Source organism: Chrysochloris asiatica, unplaced genomic scaffold (genome assembly GCF_000296735.1).
Source record: "Chrysochloris asiatica unplaced genomic scaffold, ChrAsi1.0 scaffold00042, whole genome shotgun sequence".
NCBI classification, from domain to species: Eukaryota; Metazoa; Chordata; class Mammalia; order Afrosoricida; family Chrysochloridae; genus Chrysochloris; species Chrysochloris asiatica.
The window spans coordinates 19,660,477-19,679,286 of NW_006408560.1; the positions used below are offsets into that span (position 1 = coordinate 19,660,477).

Genomic DNA, 18,810 nt, shown 5'->3' on the forward strand with positions numbered 1-18,810 from the left:
CTTGCTTTTGGAACCAAACTAACAGGATTTGACCACTAGGGTGGCTACTTAATAGTTTAGAGATTTGGGGCAACTTGCCTAACCAGCTAGATCACTTTTCCTCATCTATAAAATCAGAATAATAGCCTTAAAGAGAGGGGTTGTAAAGATAAGATCAGGCTTGAAAATCAATTTGCAAAATGTCTGACTGTTTTCTTCCCCTTTCCTTCTTGAAGATGAGAGAAGGCTATGGGGTTGGGTCTTTGTCTTTTAGTGTAGTACAAACAAGTTCAGGAACCAGCTCATAAATCCTTTTAACTGCTCACATGCCTGAGAAGTTATAGCACTATCCCTCAGCTTCCTGGAGCATTTGAACCCTCAAAACTGCCTGAAATTCTTGCTAAAACAAAATAGGGTTTAAAACGTAAGTAAATACTTCAAGGCATGAATCCATTCTCTCAATCTTTTTGCTGCTTCCCCTCATTTTAGAACTCTCTCTTTCTCTTTCCTGCTCATGAGGGCAGTCATTACAAACCCTCAAGAGAACTGGAGACAGACTGAACTTGGGGCAGGGACGGGGAGGAGAAAGATGAGGTAGGGCTGAAGGAGGGAGCACCTTGTGTGGGAGTGGATGTGGAGTCTACTGGGAGGTGTGGGTGGGTAGTCTGAGTCCAGAGAGGTAGGGAGGGAAGACACAGGAGAGATGATGCTAGGCAGAGGATCCTGTGATATTGGTGAGCCCTTCCTGACCTCTGGGGAAATCAGGAATGAATGAGGAGCTGAAATGACACCACTTTCTCCTTCCTCTATATTCCCAATGGACAAAAATCACCCAGACCTCAGAGAAAGATATTAAGGAATCCTCAGTCTCCCAATCTTCTGCAAAACCCATCTCCACCCTTCTGCCTCAGATCCTCCAGCCAGCAGTTGCCTGGACACGCTTCCACACGCCTGGCACCAGCTTCTCCTCCTACGTGACCAGTCACGGCTCTGGACTGGGTGGCGGATGCTGAGATAACAAGGAGGGGAAAACCACTGAAGCCAGGAAGTTACACAGCATGGTTCCCCTGGCAACCCAGCCACAGTCCCCAAACAGTGCAGGATGGGGGGCAGGGAAAGCAGCGCCTATTACTCAACAAGCATTTATCTCCTCAGAGAAGACCTCGGGCTAGGGACCTCAGACCTCAATTTTCCTGTTAGAGAAACTTCTCTTCAGGAACGTAAGGCAGTGCTGAGTAAGAAACATGGGAGTAGCCTGTTTAAAATGTAAATTTAAGACACCAACCTATATCACCACCACCACCACCGACACCATAGATTGTCTGATTGTCTAACTGGAATTTGCATTTCTAACAAGCATCTCAGATGACTCCAATGCTGCCAAACTGAGGACTTCATTTAGAGATTGCACCAAGAATTACTTGGGACTCTTTAAGGCAGAGTGAAGGAAAGGTTCAAGATGAGACCTAAGGCATCCCAGACTATCCGGTGTCCACCAGAGTCTATAGCCAACCCCATCTTCAGAGATCCTTGAGTTTATGTGACCAGGAGTCAAGAAACCTGTTTCCTAGTGCATGAAGAACCAACTCAAAACCATGAACCCGGACCATGCTCCTGTGCCAAAAACTGTCTGTTCTGAGATACAGGGGCCATACAAAGATAAATACGATGTGCTTCCTACTCTCAAGATCCTGAGGCTTTGGGCAATTTGCCTAACATCTTCAGGCCTCAGTTCTTTCTGCTCTCCAAAGGGTGTAGTTTATTCTATTCTCTGAAAGTCTTTCCAAGAGGTGACAAGTCTCGCTAGAATTAATAAATATGCATGTGCCTTATTGGTGCAACTCTCAGGTATTGTCTTTGTGGTTCTGGTAGCTATTACTGCCAGGGCTAAAAGTTGGGTTGTCTGAGGGGCTTCCAAAAGGTTAATGGAACCTTGAAGACAGAACCTCCAGGGAGCAGCATCCCAGGGCTGGGCCTTCCTTCAGACACTCCATTGGTTCCTTTCTGCCACTGCCAGAGCTCCATTTGCTTCAGATGGGTAGCTTCCCCCAGCTTGACCTCTCCCTTCCATCTCAACCTGACCTCAACCCTCAGAAACCCTCAGCTCACTCTGGTTGTGGGCTGAATACTTCCCCAGGGTCAACCACCTCACAAAGAGCTACATGATAGAAAGTAGTTAGCTTACTTTTCTGTAGTCAGGGAAGAAAGGCCTAGGGATCTGGCTCCTGAAATTCAGCCATTGAAAAGCTTCTGGAGCACAGTTCTATTCTGAATCATGTGGGGTCTCCATGAACCTGCAGTCATCAACTGGACTGCAATTGGTTTGGCCTGATTTGGGTTCCCATGTCCTAAATGTAAATCCAGTTCTACCACTAGCTGAAATGTTTAGCAAATTATTTTGCTATCTTAGACTCAGTTTTCTCATCTGAAAAATGGGAGAGAACAATATTTTATGATGGTTTCAAGCTTCTTCTCCTGGATTCCCTATCTCAGTGACAAGATACCACAATTGCTTCATTGTTGCTGTTTGTCATTCTTGTGTCCTCTTCCTCTTCATGCTCCCCTTAATCAGTCAGGAAGTGCTAAACAACTTTCAAATTCATCCCCACTTTCCTACCTTTAAAGAGCACTGGTGGCACAGCAGGATAAGCACTGAACGGCTAACCACAAGTTTGGCAGTTCAAACCCACCAGCCACTCCACAGGAGAAAAGATGAGATTTACAACCCTGGAAACCCTATATAGGGCCACTATGAGTTGGAACCAATTTGACGGCAGTAGGTTTGGTTTTTGGTTTGCTCTAGACCACTGTCACTTTATCCTGTACCATGGAAACAGTCCCCTAAAGTCTGTATCTCCCAGACTCGCCTGAAAATTAGGCCATTCTCCACCCAGCAGCCTTCAGAAGTCTCTATATACAGCCCTCAACTTGTCATTCTTTTACTTAAAGTTCTCTGCTGGCTCCCCATGCCCTCAATGAAAACTTGTTTACTGGATTTTAAAGCCTTTTGGTAATCTGACCCTAACTTTCCTGAGGTGCATTTCTCATTTCTCTAAACACACTCTACAGCCCACTCATTGGCACATTCTCACCTCCATCCTTTGTACATGCGCCACCCTGCCTGGGACTCTGGCCTCCTCACCACCACGAGCCACCACGAGCCACCCCATGCTTCCAACTGTCCTTAAGCCCTCATTTCAGACACCATCATCATCCTACAGAAACCTCCACTGATGCCCTTCCCCACAAAACTGAGTAGGTATCCCTCCTGTGGGTTGGTTCTTATCGCACCTAGACTTCCGCTCTACTGACATATATCATGGGATGGTGATTGTGTGCCATCGAGTCAGTTCCCACTCAAAGTGAACCTCTATAGGGTTTCTGAGGCAGAAAGCCTTATCTTTCTCCCATGGAGTGGCTGGTAGAGCCAAACTGCTGACTTTATAGTTAGTAGCCCAAAGCGTTACCCACTACATTCTAAGGCCACATATTATAGGGTGGTGCAAACTGTTAGTGTAGTCAGCTGCTAACTGAAAGGTTACCAGGCAAACCTTCCCAGAGGTAGCTCAGAAGAAAGACCTGGTGCTCTACTTCCAAAAAAATTGGCTATTAAAAACCCTATGGACTCTAAAACTATTGTTCTGAGATAATCTTTAAATTTAAACCAAAAATATTTCCTAGAATCTTCTAAATATCTCCTAAAAACAAGCATTGTTGTTGTTGCTATTAAGTGCCATGAAGTTGGTTCCAACTCATAGCGATCCTGTATACAGTTTCCGACAAGTGGCTGGTGAGTTTGAACCACCGACCTTGCAGTTCAAAGCGGTGGAGTACTTATCCTACAGCACCACGAAATTTAGCTTAAAGAGTAAAGAATATCCATTTTGAACATTGTACTCTTTTAAGGAGCTTCTAAAGATGATCAAACTGACAACAGCTACTCAAAAGATGAGATAAGAAATGTAGGGGGCAGTGAGTTTATTTTTAGTGTGAAAGAGCAATTTGGAAAAAGGGGATGAGAGGTCACACAACTTGAAGAATATAATCAGTGTCACTGAATAGTACATGTACAAATTGTTGAACTACTGTTTGTTCTGCTGTGTATATCCTTAACAGCAACAACAAATAAATTACATTTATGCATGAGGGGACTTCAAAAATTTTGTGGAAAAGTGGAATTAAAAGATAGAGGAATTTTCCATGAACTTTTTGAAGTCCCTTAGAATATATATGAGAGACAATCCTAGAGTATAGTTCTACTGTGACACACAGAGGGTCACCATGTTTAGGAATCATTCAGTGACAACTGGTTGTACTGGTTGTTGCCACATATCACATTAGATTATAATTGGCTCTTTATCTAGTTCTTCACGAAAGGGCTTGTTACCTGTGCATCCCCTAACATCAAACCAATGCTTTATCTTGAATTTTTGAAATAATGAAAAAACAAATACAAAAGACAAGGAAAGTTCCTAGCACAGGGAAGAACAGGAAAATGTTAGTGAATATCATCATTATGTTTTAGTCCTACACAGACTCAAACTTCCCTATTGGAAAAAGAATTCCAATTTTGAGTCCTGTTAAGCTTGGTGTGGTATGGTATGGGGGACCTCCAGTGCCCAAGAAGGTATTTGTAGGGCTTCCTCCCCACCCAGGGATGTTGATGTGCCCTGAGTCCCACCCTGACTCAGGCTTGTGTGACCACCCTCACCCCAGCAGGAAAGGACTAGTCTCTCACCCCTAATGCTGCTGAAACTTGATCTCTGATGACTGCTTCTTTTCCCAGAGGAGCTGCCCTGGCCTGGGGCAGGGCAGGAGAGCTGAATGCCTAAGATCTGTAGCCAGATATCACCACCTTGACATCACCACCAGCCACCACTCAGGAAGTTATCCAGGGCAGCAGGCCATTGGCAGATGAGTCTCCACAGAACCCTTTCTGAATTTCTCCAAAAGCATGTACCACTGGCTTCCTGAATTATGACTCTTACCCACGTTCTAGCTCTCCTATATTGTTGCTGTTAAGTACCATTGAGTCGATTCCAACCCATAGCGACCCTGTATAGGGTTTCCAAGGAGTAGATGGTGAGCTTGAACCACCTATCTTGCAGTTCAAACGACTTTGCTGTCTGACGCATTAGTCCACAATGCCACATCAGAACTCCTTCTCTCCTATAGGGCTATGCAATCCTTGAGCACAGGGATCATGTCTTAATACTCTTTATAATCCCCATAGAGTTGTTGTTAAGCAACCCTATGCAGGGTTTCCAAGGATCGGCTGGTGAGTTTGAACCGCCAACCTTGCGGTTCAAACCAAACTTGCCGCAGTGCTTTATTCTACAGAGCCACAGAGTAGAATCTTAATAATTGCTGAATGAATGAACACATGAGTGTGTGTGTGCCAGACAGAGCTGCTCAATTTCCAGTTTAAGAAGATGAGTTCTGTTCTATTATCAAAGATATTCTTCCTGACCCTTAAGAGATTGCATAGGCTAATAACTTTTAATATCTAGAGGATTGTTTTTCTTTGTCTAACCTAAATTTCTCTAATTGCAACTTCTATCTCCTTGGCTACTGGGACCAAAAACACTTCTTTTCAAGAAGACAGTTACTAATTTACCCTTTAGCCTTTTCTCCAACTAATTTAATCCAGACCCTTTATTGTTCTCTCTCTGGAGCCCAATATAGTCCAGCCCTTTCCTTGTTCCACTGCTCCTTGGGCCTTTTGCCAAACTCTCAAAGGCCTCTCTCAGCTGAAGAAGCAGAAATGGGACATATTGTTCTCCACAGAGCCATATACAGACACAGATGCTTACACTGCCGCCTACGCACACAGGACACACACCTCTCCTTGGTTATCACATACCAATAGTCAGGTCTCCACACAGGGTCCAGACCCATCCATCTCCTCCCCTGGAGCCCTAGCACTGTAAATTCTCACACACCTCTAAGAACACTCACACAAAGATGAATAGGCTTCTGCACACCTATGCTTTTTGCCTACAGGTGAGCCAAACTGGGTGGAGCTTCTAAAATCCCTTTTCTTCTCCTATTCTTCCTCCTCGCTCTTCCTCCCCCGAATCCACTTTCCATTGGCTACCAAAAGCCAACTCTACTTTTTTCTCCACCTCCACAGTGATTTTCCACTTGGAGACTAAAGATAAAGAGCAAACGAACCGGGTTGGCTTCTACCTCTTTTTTCTGCTCTCCTCCAATTTTTTCTTCCCAAATCCTCAAAGCTCCTTCCATTTGCCCCAAAGTACACCACTCTCTGTCTCCTTCCCAATCTCCACCCCTCTAGCTGTAGGTAGCCCAGCTTCTAACTTTTTTACCTTTGGAAATAAAAATTGGAAGTCTTGGTAGCTTGCCATCTCAGATCCAGTGACAGGCTGGGTTTGAGATGCCCCAGACTAGTTGGACACCATGTCACCAGACCAGGGGGATGCAGAAGCATGAGGACAGTATAATATTCATTCCTTCATTCATTCAACAAATATTTACCTGGCACCTACAATGTCAAACCCTGTTCTACGTAAACAAAATCAACAAGAAGCCTGCCCTTGTGTAGTGTATGTTCTCTGGGTGGAAACAGAAAATAAACAAAAAGGTGCATTGTATATTGTGTATCAGGTGGTGATAAAATATGGCAGGGAAGGAAGATAAGGTAAAGTCTCTGGGTGGGGTTAGGTGGTCAGGGAAGGACTCACTTGAAAGAAAATATTTGAATAAAGAGCGGAAAGAGATAGAGCAAGCTCTGGAAGCAAAGTGCAGAGTGTTAGGAAACAGTAGGGGGGACACAGGGTGTGAGGCAATGGCACAAGAGGGAGCCATACAGAGGAGCTCTTCCTTTGGGCCCATGGCCTGAACTACCAGCAAAGATAAGGAAGGCCAAATTAGAGATGAAACTGTGACTTCAGATAGGATAAAATTTAAAGAAAAGAAAAGAAATTTAAAATTTAAATTAATTAAATTAAAATTAATTCAGCTCCAAGGGAGTTGAATATGCAATGAGAGGGATTAAGGAAGGGGGCATAGCAAGATTCCTGACAGAACTTCTTGTCCTGAAGTAGTCACAGTCCCACAGCTGAGGCCCTTCAAATCCATTAGGTATTTGACCTTGCTGTTGTTCAGTGCTATTGAGTCAATTCCAACTAACAGCAACCCTGTATAGGGTTTAGGGTTTCTGGAGTCCTGGTGTGGCTCTGGGGGTTAATACACCAGACTGCAATGCTGTTTGAACCGCAAGGTTCAAACTGCCATTCAAGCTCACCTGCCGTTCTGCAGAAATCCTATACAGGGTCGCTATGGGTGGGCGCCAACTAAACAACAAATAGGGTTTCTGTGGAGCAGCTGGTGGGTTTGAACCACCGACTTTGAGGTTTGAACTAACCTTCCAGTGCAATGCTTATCCTACAGGGGTAAGTTATTTCAGGGAGTGGAGGGCAGGGCCACTCTTGTCATTTTGGGGCACTGATGAAGGGCTGGGCATAATCACCCTTCTCTTTCTCTCGACATAAGTCTAGAGCACTTATATTCTAGACACTTCTACCTAGGGTCTCAGGTAATCCTAAACTACCCCATGAGGACTTATCTCTAGTTTACAGTTGAGGAGCCCTCTTTTTTCAAACTCCCAGGCCTATTTCTTGTTGATCCTGGAACAACACAGTTCAGTCAGGTTGACAGCCTGGGAGATCTGAGCTCGAACCTCTGCCCCTCACCTTATACACTATGTAGTGTTAGGCAAATGATGTCCTTTCTGGGCCCATTGTCTTCATCTACAGACAAAATGGGGAAATGGTGGAGTCATAACCACCTCTCGGGCTACAGTGGGGATCAAATAGAAATATAGAGTGGTTCTGTCTTGGTACCCTGGCATACTGTTGTGTCTCAGAAAGTTGTGAGGTGTGTGGCCAATAATTTGCAACTCTTAATAGTTAAGTAGGGAGTTCTGGTAGCTTAGTGGTTACGAATTGGGCTCTGAATCACAAGGTCAACAGTTCAAAACTATCAGCTGCTCTGAGGGAGAAAGATGAGGCTTTCTGCTCCAGTAAAGATTTACAGCCTTGGAAACCCTGTACAGGGTCGCTCATAACAACAACAACAATAGTTAAGTTAGGGAAGGTTGCAAGTGATTTGCTTTCTAGTACAAATATCCGTCAGTCCAATGTTTTCTCTTCAATGACATCATTCTCACTCACTTGCATTCCACAAAGCCTTCCTGAATGGGAGATAAAAGGTCCTTGTGACAGCAAATCCAATGGGAATTTGTACATAAGCTTTAGCCTATCTTATCTGTGCCGCAACCCATGGGAGCTCAGCATGAGTGCCAATATTTCTCCTGTGGTGTTTGTGGATAAGGCTGAGAGCCACTGAGCTGATGGTACATGGAAAACGCCAGCATGGAGTCAGCATATAGTAGGTGCTTCTTGGCAAAGGGGGGCATGTGAGGGAGAGGGACCACACAAGGATAGGAGAATGAAAACTCTGGTTATAAGTCACTACACTGTCTGGCACCGGGTAGTGGCTTTTCCCTTAAAGAGATAGAAATGCTCTAAAGTAGGAAGGGGGAGAGGGAGGTAATGAAGGCCAAGACCTTGGGGTTATCTGATGTGGGAGGCAAATCAAGTCCTTCAAGTTTTGTGGAAAGCAGAGTCTGATTGGAAAGCTATGTGATAAAGGTGACACCAAAGATTGGCAGTTTGAGTCCACCTAGAGACACCTCACAAAACAGGTCTGGCATCTACTTTCAAAAACTCAGTCATTTAAAACCCTGTAGAGCACAGGTTTTTAACCAGACAACTGGTTTTTGGTTGTTGTGTGCCATCAAGTCGGTTCTGACTCATAGTGACTATGGATAGGGTTTCCGAAAACTTCTGGTGAGTCTGAACCACCAACCTTGCAGTTCAAGTCAACCTAGAGGTCGAGCGTTTGTCCTACGGCACCATTGGAAACTACGAGTTGTCCCCCAGGGACTGGAGACAACGGACCCCCGAATTGATTGCCTGGAACAAATTAATAAGGATTCCTCCCTCCAGCTATCTCCACCAGCCCACTGTTGCCCATTCCCCAGCTGGCTTGCCATGTCCTCCTCAGTCTCTCCCTAACCCCTAAATTGGTCTGGCCAATACCAACAAAAGTCACCTTGCCCCAAGCCTACCCAAGAGGCCTCCCAGATCTCAGGGTTGTGCCAACACAGTGACTGAGAATCGGCTCTAGCTGGAGGGAGGAGGCCAGCCGGGAGCTCCAGTCAAGATTGCCCCACTCCAAAGTCACTGGATAGTTGAGGCCCTCACCTCTCTGGGGACGCTGCTAGCACACCTTGCATTGTGGCCTTCAGTCCAAGGTCAGCTGTGAGCTCTTATCTCTTCCCAATCCCAATCCGCCTTCACCTATACCAATGAGGCAGGAAGAGGATGAAAGCTAAAAGGGAGTTCTCATTGCCACATTTCATCTCGAAGCCCTCATCCCCTGCACCAGGCATTGCCCATTTCCCAGTATTCCTCCCTTCTCCACAGTGGGCACGGCGGTTCCAGACACAGTCAGAGTCTATCCAAAAAAGACTGGGATTCTTTATTCAAATCAGCAAACTCACATTCCTTAAGGCCCAGAGCATGGTGGGCAGCCCTCCCCTCCTCTGTCCCCTCACCGCCACCCCTTAGCCACAGCAAGGGGAATGGAAAATAAGTCAAGAGGGCCTCTGCTGGGGAAGGCTGCCCCAGATGTGTGGTGAACAAAGTCCAGCTGTGGCTGAAGTGGCAGCCACCATGGTCCCTCCCTATAAGTTAAATCTGTGCAGCCACAGCCTATGGAAGGAAGGTCAGTCCAGCATCAGAAAGCCAGGAGGTGGTGCCCCTGACCCCCAGCCCAGGAATGGATTGAGGGCAGAGCCCAAGGGAAAGAGAGATCAGAGGGAAAGAGAAGGGGAACTGGGGGAGAACCCCCAAATTTTGGTCCCAAGAAAAAAGAGGCTAGTTGGTCCAGTTTAGGGGAATTTAGGGAAGGGAATGGCAATGTATTAGTAAGTATGGGAGAGGCCACCTTTGGGACTCTCCAGAGAAGACAGGCCAGTCTAGTCCCCAACCCTGGTAGAGGCCTACAGGGGCTCTCAGGGAATGTCGCTGCTTTAAAAAAAAAAAAAATTTATATATATTAACCATTCACGGAGGGTAGAGCATCAGGGGTGGGGTAAGGGTGGAGGCAGGATCAGAGGATCTGGCGTGGCATCCCATAGCCAGTCATGCCTGCCTGAGATGCCCCGCGGTTTGTGCCCATCTGCAACCCTATCACGTTCTTGCCCTCTTGCAGCTGGTTGTCTGAGAAGTTCCGAGGATTCTCCTTGGATTTCCTGGTGGGAAGAGAGAGATGGGTTATAAGATCAAAGATTGTCCAAGCAACGCCCTCCCCTGGACAGAGCACAGGCTTTATTGTGGGCCCAGTGCTAGCTCCAACTCTGCCCTGGAGAGCCTTAAGCTGTCTGAAGCCACCTTCTCATCTCATATCTCAAAGGAGACAATCACTTGCCATCCCAGGGAGTTATAAGGATTTAGTGAATGAGAAATGAGAAAGCATTTGGTAAAGGGCTGGTACTATGGAAACATCAGTTGTCCCCTAGGGACAGGAGTGGGCAAGGACATTGTGCCTACCCTGGTCTTACAGCTGTCCCAGCAATACTTACTTAGGAAACCAGTTGGGGTCTCCAGAAAAGAGTCCATCATCTCGAGCTACTGCCAGCCCTCCCAGATTCATCAATGTCCGCTGTACACAAGCCATGTTCTTCCCTGGGAAGGAGAAGGGGGATGAGTTGGCTCCCAGCAGGGCTGGGGTCCTAGATATTAGGGTCTCACATCCATCACTCAGTCAACAGGCCTGGGCTCCTATTTATTCTTCCTCCCCATACCCACCTTTACCCCTACCCAGAACATGGCCAACTCTCCCATAACGCAAACACACACACCCCTCTGTCTCTTGTTAAAACAGTCCAGCCAAGTCTCTGGTCTCCCAGAGAGCAGCCCCAGGCCTTATCCCTGGCCCACCTTCCCAGAGGTCCACAGTCTGGAAGATGTCAGTGGTATTGATGCCATAGCGTTCAGCTGCTTGCAAAAACTGAGAGATCTGCTCCATCTGTTTGAAAGCCATGGTGGAAGCTTGAATCTTCTTTACCGGGGCCTGACCCTCAGGGTACAGCGCATTAATGAGCTCGCAAAGCACCTGAGTGACAGAGAGCAAGTGAGAAGAGGTAAAGACATGCTTACCAAGTCAGCACTGCTACCTCCAGCAGCCGTGGACCAGAGAGGTTCCTCTTGTGCTTGAAGATAACACAGGCTCCTTCATCTGGAGTGAACCTCAAAGGTCCTTTTTGTCCAGCCCTGTGATTCTGAGTCCAGAATGAAAAGCCAGTGTCTATTCTTTTCTTTCTATTCCAAAATCCCTCTGACTAGAGCACAGTCTCCTGTTGTTCTTAGAGATATTCTTATGAATCACATAGGTCCTTCCCACTGAAGGAACACATTCCTCCTTACCATTCACTCAGTGGGCAGGAAGGAAAGCAAGATGTCCAGGTTAAGGGAGAAATCAAAATGGAGTGCCTTTTACCTTCTCTGCTTCCGGATGAACAATCCCCAGGCCCCCACTCCCTGTCCTGCTCTCTGGCACTTCCAGCCTACAGAAGGGCCCAACTCTCACCGTGCCATCCTTGAGCCAGTTCTGGAAGTTCTCCCGACCAGGCTGAGGCCGGCCCACATCCTTGCGGCACTGGGTGGCGATCCACTGAATCAGGATATGTTCCAGGTCTGGGTCATACTGTTTCTCAATCTTCTGCTGCACCTCCCGGCTCAGGCCATAGGCAGGTCCCCTGTTGGCCATTCTGAAGGGTAGTGGTGGCTGTGGGGAACTGGGGGGAGAACACACCCAGGTTGGGGGTCAGCATTCTGCAGCCAATGATGTGGAGCGCTCTGCTTACAGGGATACACACAATATCCTCCCCTCTCACCCCAGGTGAGCCCCAGGGGTGGGGACTAGACGTGCTGCCGTACCTTGGAAAGCTCTTCTTAACACCATAGACTATCTATGAATTCCTATTATAGTTCATTTGAACCAATAATTCTACTGCTAGAACGAAGTATAAAACTCACTGGAGTAGAATAAGTGGTACATAAAACCAAGATTGGAGGTTCAACCCCACATTTGGGTTGGTCAGCTTGAGCATAGGCAAACTGGTCATTCTAATCCCCCAAGCCTGCTCTTTAAAGCCCTGAAAAGATGACGGTTCTGGGAAAGAAGGAGGAAGATGAAGCATCTTGGGAAACCTGGGCTAGAAGTTGTAGGGCTAGATGGATCACCACTGAATTTTCATTGAGCACTTACTATTCATGCTAGGGATGTGGAAAGGATAGAGTTGCCCAGTTTTGTTTTAAATTGGTCCAGAGTGCCATGCCAGAGTCATATGGAAGGGTAAAGACTATACACAATTAGACCACATGCTGTAGGAATGGATTCAGAGAAGAAGAGGGGCAGAAGCAGTCTGGGGGCTTCCTGAAAGAGGTAGGTCTGAATAGGGCCTTAATGAATCTCGGCAGGCAAAAAGAATTTCATGGGAAAAGCTACACAATAAAAATGGATTCTACTTTCCCTCCTAGAAGCTGTGGCATATCGAATAAAGCCTCCAAAGATGTCCACATCTTAATTCCCAGAACCTGTGACTGTTACCTTCTTTCTGTTGCAAGTACAAATAAATTAAGGACCTTGAAATGAGGACATTATCCTGCATTCTCCAGGTGGCCCAAAGTAATCACAAAGGTCTTTTTTGTAGGTAAAAGAGGGAAGTCAGAGTCAGAATCAGAGATAGACATGTGACGACAGAAGTAGAGGCTGCAGTGATGCAGGACCATGAGCCAAGCAATGCAGGAGGCTTGTAGAAAGTGGACAAGGCAAGAAAACAGTTTCCCCTAGAGCCACTGAGAGGAATGTAGCCTTGTCAACCCAATGAGACCCTCGACAAACTGCTGATCTCTACAACTATGTTGTTGTTGTTAGGTGCTGTCTTGTCAGTTCAGATTCATCGAGACCCTGTGCACAACAGAATAAAGCACTGCCCAGACCTTGACCTTCCTCACAATTATTATGTTTGAGCCCATTGTTGCTGCCACTGTGTCAATCCATCTTATTGGGGGTCTTCCTCTTTTCTGTTGACCCCTCCATTGCACCAAGACTGCTGTCCTTCTCCAGGGACTGATATATAACTGCTATACTACAACTATGCTTTATTATTGTTGTTAAAGGTCATCAAGTTGGTTCTGACTCATAGCTACCCTGTATAGGTTTTCCCAGGACTGGCTGGTAGGTTTGAACTGATGATCTTTCAGGTAGCAGTCCACTGCTTATCATACAGCACCACACCAGGATAATGTATTATGGATATGTATTCTAGGGAAACCTAGGAAGAGCAGGAAGTCTGGGGAAGTACACAGGAAGGTTTCTTTAACTTAGTTTGAGGACTTTGGTCAGTAAGAACTGGGTGGTTTCCTGACCACTGGTCTGAATTGGCAGCAGCTCTCTGCTGGCAGCCTGTCCCCAACCACCACGTCTTTACCTGGGTCCCACACCCAAGGTACCTGTTGAGCAAGCCCAAGGAGTGCTGCTGGATCCCTGGGGGAGCTGGAACCAGAGAAGGGACAGTGTTCTACAGTCCCTGACCCCTTCCCTCCCTGGACAGACTCTTCTTTAAGCTCTGCAATAGAGCTAAGTTTCTGGCTGCTCACAAAAGGGGATTCCCCCAGGACCTATGGACAAGGAGAGGAAAGGGAGTTGCCCTTTCTCCACACCTCTGGTTCCAGGCCAAGCCAGGTTAGACTGAAAGGATGAAGTCACTCTGGCCTCCTTCCTCCCACACACTTCAGGTCAAACAATCCGGCCACCCCCACAATGGGCCTCAGGGTTCAGCCGGCAGTACTAGAAGCCAGGCCACAAAAGCAGCAGCTGGCTAACACTCTCAACAGCGCCAGAGCCTAGGACACACTTTCAGCCTGAGGGGTTGTGTGTCTCAGGCCAACCACTTCCCTCAGACTCCAACATGGCCGCTCCTTCCCAGTCTCAAGGAGCCGCACATTTCAGGCAGAGAACCTCCCCATTAATCAGTTATTTTTAAACCTCATTAAGAGTAACCCACCCTACCCCCCCACTTCCCCTAGGCTGAAAGCTGGTCCAGATGAATGTGGTCTGGGCCCTGATCTATACCAGCAGCCAGACGGGTTGAATGGCTGAGGCCTGAGGAAAAAGAAAGACAAGCTTCCATCCCTCCCTAGCCTAGCCCAGTCCAACTGCTCAGCACATTCCCGCTTCAGCCACCAAAACCCTTTGCTGGCAAGTCAGTTCTAACTCAGAGCCCCTATAAAACACAGGAGAATTGCCCCATAGTTCTACGCCTGTAATCTTTAAAGAAGCCGGCAGTCACATCTTTATCCCTTGAAGCAGCTGGTGGATTTGAACCACTGACCTTTCAGTTAACACTGAGTACTTAACCACTGTGCCACCAGAGCTTGTCCACAGCCACCACTTAATCTAAATAAGTCTATAACCTGTAATGCAGTGGGGAATGGCTGGAAGACTGGCAGAGTGAGAAGGGGGCTCGAGGTTGCTGCTATAGTCAGCCCCCTATTCCCTGCCCAATTGTCCAGACCTCTCTTCTGGGAGCAGTTTCAATGTGGTCACCTGGGCTTACGGCTGTGTTTCCATGGAGCCCCATGGAGCCGAGTGGCCTGAGGCCCAGGGCTCACTAAGACACAGGGAAAGCAAGGGCAAGAGAATAATTAACCCAGACAACAGGGTTAGAAGGGGGGAGCAGGGACTGAAGCCAGATCCTGCCAGTGTCCCTTCAAGGGAGGGGCAGATTGCTTCTCAGGCCCACCTCCCAGGCACAAGGGCAGAAGAGAGTGGATGGATGCTGTGGGGCCTCTCCCATTCTGAAACCTGGACACAGCTGGCAGGGCCAAAGTCTCCAGCTGTAGGATCTCTGCTCCACTCTGGGGCCTTTGTCCTAGAGCTTTAAAGTGCTAGAGTCACAGGGCAGAGCTCTGCAAAGAGGTGGGCCCAGCTGGGCCCAGCCTGGCGGCCAGCTGTTTCTCTGCCCCACCCCCATGATCAGGCAGGAGCTGATGGGCTGTGGCTGCTGGAATTAGAGAGGCCCACCCAGTCGACAGACACCCTGGGAACCAGATCCTGCCCTCCCTTAAAATAAGGGAAAACAGCAAATCACCTACCAGAGTGCGGCAAAGGGAGATACCCAGCTGGGAGGCAGGCGTGGGAGATGCCCAGAGCTGGGGATCCCAGGAAAGACAACAGCTGGACGACTTGGGGGGTAGGTTGGAAGTGAGCAAGTTGGAGAGCAGACTACAGCTGTGGGAACAACTCTCACCGCCCCCATCCACAGGATTACAATGGTAAAGAAAGGGGGAGGAGCCACAAGAAGCGCTTTCAACAGTCAGCCCCACCCAGACCCTGGGCTGGAAGCTTACCTCACCCCAAGGCAAGGCGGACCAGGCTAGGCGGACCAGGCAAGGCGGGAGGGGGTGGGGACGGGCCTTGAGGGTTCCCGGATGGGCACTTGAGTGCTTAACTGGGAAAAAGACAAAGGGGCTATCCATTCACTGGGAACAGGACCCAGGGAAAAGTCCCAACTCGTATCGGGGACTGAAAGAGTGCCAAGAACACCTGCCCACAAAATAAAATGTTACAGGGAACAAGCAAGGATGATAGGAAACCTTTGATTTGGGGACCCCCGTAGGGAAGCCCCCTGGCCGTCAAGAGTCAAGAGCAGAAGAGAAAGCTGAACTTACACAAACAGGAAGCCGCAAGATTTGTGTAGGAGGAGGGGGTGAAGTGGGGACTGTTGCCATGGCTTCTGTGTACCAAACACAGGAGTGGGGGCAGGGTGGGGGTGCCAGGCAGAAGCGCACACTCAACGTGGATGGATGGCGTGGTGAGGTGATTGAGCACATGGTGCAGAGGTGGGGGCCTGGGGAAAGGTTCTCGGTACAGCCAGGTACAAAGGATTCCTCAAGGAAGCAGCTGTGGAGGGCATTTGGAGGAGATGGGAAGTTTGGGGATAGAAAAGGAGACTCAAGGAAATAGTTCAGAAGAAATGCCCTGGAAACCTAAAGTGTGTCCTGAGCAAGAGAGCCCCATACCTGCAAATTCTGGTGGGAGGGTAAATGGAGTTGAAGGAAAGATCAGAGGCCAATCCTCAGAGGGCAGCCATTGGACAAAGATTATTTGTTGGTTCTGGAATGGTAGGGCCCTGCACCCCGCCCTACCTTGGCCGCCTCTGCAGTGTTAGATCTCCCTTGTGGACTCCATGGCAATGAGTTTGGGTTATGGAATTAGGAAAAAGAAATGGGGAGCTGTCGCTTTGTCTGGTGCTCTGGAGAAACTAGGGGGAGTCCCGTCCAAGCCACAGGTCTTCCTACACAGAGTCTCCACACCCAGTCCCACCCCACTTTAGCCCAGAACTTGCTTACTACTAGCTCTTGGAGGCCTGCAGAGAGCGGTAAGGAGACCGTTTGCTTCCGGTCCGGCTCGGCCTGCCCCCAAAGCCGCCCCCCACTCCACCGCCACACCCAGACCGTTACTGCCGAATGAGTCACCCACCGCCCGCCTAACACTGGGGTGACGCAGTGGTCTGGGCAGCCCGCCCGCCGCCCGCGGCCACCGACGGCTTTCCCAGCAGCGGGGGACACGGGGCGGGGGACAGCCGAGCTCGGGCAGTCCCTGGAAAGCAGCCAGCCCCACCTCACACAAGCAGGGCACTCGGGGTGCAGTCTGGGCTGCAGGCCCACGGCTGTCTGAGGTCAGGGGACTCTCCTAGGAGGCGATCGATCCAAATCGCCATTCCCGGGCCGCTCTGGGGAAGGCTAGGCCACTAGGGGACCTGTGCATGGGGTCCCCTCGCCCCAGTCCGTGACCCTAGTCTCCATAAAAGTGAGCTGGCAGGAGGATTAATGGAGAGAGCGGGCTCGGGGACGCAGGCAAACCACTGGAAGTGCCCACACGTGCTCCGGGAACCCAGAAATGATGGGTCGCACGGAGCGAGGCCAGGGTCTCCGGACCAGCTCAGCCCAGCCCGCTCATCTGGACGCCCTTCCTTCCTCCACCCCGCGAGGAATTGGCTGGTAAGTTTCAGCTCCGGAGTCACTGTACACGACGGACGCCCCGTCCATGCACCGGCAAATCTCGCCTGACCTCATCGCCCAACAATGCCCGGTCCAGGCACGGGGGACTGGAGATGACAGCATGGGGCGTGGTAGAGCAGTCATCGGACCCTTGCTTGACCCCCCACCCCCACCCTGGATTCCCAAGCACGCTGAAGCAAGTCCCAAACGCGGGCTCCTAGCTTTTGGCAGCCTGCACACATCCCCCCTCAGTCCCTTCTCACCGTACTAGAAGGCAGGAGACCGGAGCGCTCCAGGAAGGGGCTGCAGCTGCGAGTGGCGCGCAGCACTCCGGCCAGGGGTTTTCTGGAGGCTCTCGCTTCAGACGGGGAGGGCCAGGGGCGGGGCAAGGGCAGCTAGAGTTTAAAGGCGCCGCAGCTCTGGGATGCAAGGAGAGTGTGGTAAGAGAGGAGAGCAGTGGACCAGAACATGGGTTAGGGATCCTGGAGAGTCTGGGGTCTCCAAGGGCTGCTGCAGAGAACTTCAGCTTTTACCCCAACTGTCCACCCAGTCCTGGTGTCGCGTTAATGCGCTGGATTGCAAAATCGGTTTGAACCTTAAGGTCATTAGTTCAAGCTCACTACCCTATACAGGGTCTCTATGGGTCGGAACCGACTTGACGGCACTTAACAACGACAACATCCACCCAAAGCATCTTGTGTCCCAGCACATGCTACTGCCTGTGGGAAACTTCCGGTCTAGGAGGTTAGCTCAAGACCAAATACCTCGAGTGGGTGTGCTTAAGTGGGAAGAGAGCTCCTGGTTTACAAAGGTACAGGAAGACCCCCTTCCCTTCTTGACTAGAGTGTGACAACAGGACCCGGGCTTGCAGGCCAGGACAGCACTCCCACGTGGTCCTGCTTACCATATTCTTCAAGCCTGGGCAGGAACGGACAGTGAGGTCACTCCCTGCTCAAGAACCCAAGGGTTCACATGTGGGTTTCTCATCGCCTTTCATCTCCTCTGTGACCTGACATCCGTTCTTAAATCCTGGAGGGATATGAAGGGGAGGTAGGTCTCCGTAGAGGAACAAATCAGCATAGATTCTTGTTTCTAAAGCTGTGTCTGCGGATTGTTATTCATTTTAAGTGCCAAGGAGTCAGTTCCTTCTGTCTCATAGTGACCCTGTATAGGGTTTTCGAGCAACAGCTGGTGAGTTTGAACTGGCAACCTTGAGGTTCAAACTGACCTTTAGGTCCAGAACATTATCTGGGCAACATAGATTAGGGATTGAAGGAACCCTAACCCCTATTCCAGCTCCAGTTGAGCAGCCTCCCTATGGTGAGGTACCTGCTCATCAGTGGGGTTTCTCTTAGGGCTTTCAAGGCTGTGACGATTCAGATCACCAGGCCTATCTCCTAAGACACCTCTGTTGTTAAGTGTCATGGGTCGATTACGACCCAGTATAGGGTTTCCAGGGAGCAGCTGGCAAGCTTGAACCACCGACCTTGCAGTTCAAACGACTTTGCAGTCTGACACATTAGTGCACAGCGCCACACCAGGACTCCCCAAGACACCTCTTGGTGTCATAGTCAAATCACCAACTTTTCAGTTAAAAGTAGAGCTCTGAACCACTCCCACAAAATGAGTCCCTGATGGGTAAGAGTTTTCGATCTGTCATTACACAAGGAGC

The 18,810-nt window shown here is 49.0% G+C and overlaps 1 protein-coding gene across 1 annotated transcript; it reads right to left on the reverse strand.

Moving 5' to 3' along the window:
* Positions 1-10,179: 10,179 nt before the first annotated feature.
* Positions 10,180-11,859, reverse strand: TAGLN2 (transgelin 2). The gene is made up of 4 exons (XM_006861633.1): positions 11,659-11,859; positions 11,010-11,184; positions 10,652-10,754; positions 10,180-10,321 (listed from the first exon to the last, which is right to left on the reverse strand). Exons 1-4 carry the CDS (start codon positions 11,836-11,838, stop codon positions 10,180-10,182), a joined length of 600 nt encoding a protein of 199 aa, XP_006861695.1. The 5' UTR covers positions 11,839-11,859.
* Positions 11,860-18,810: the final 6,951 nt, after the last annotated feature.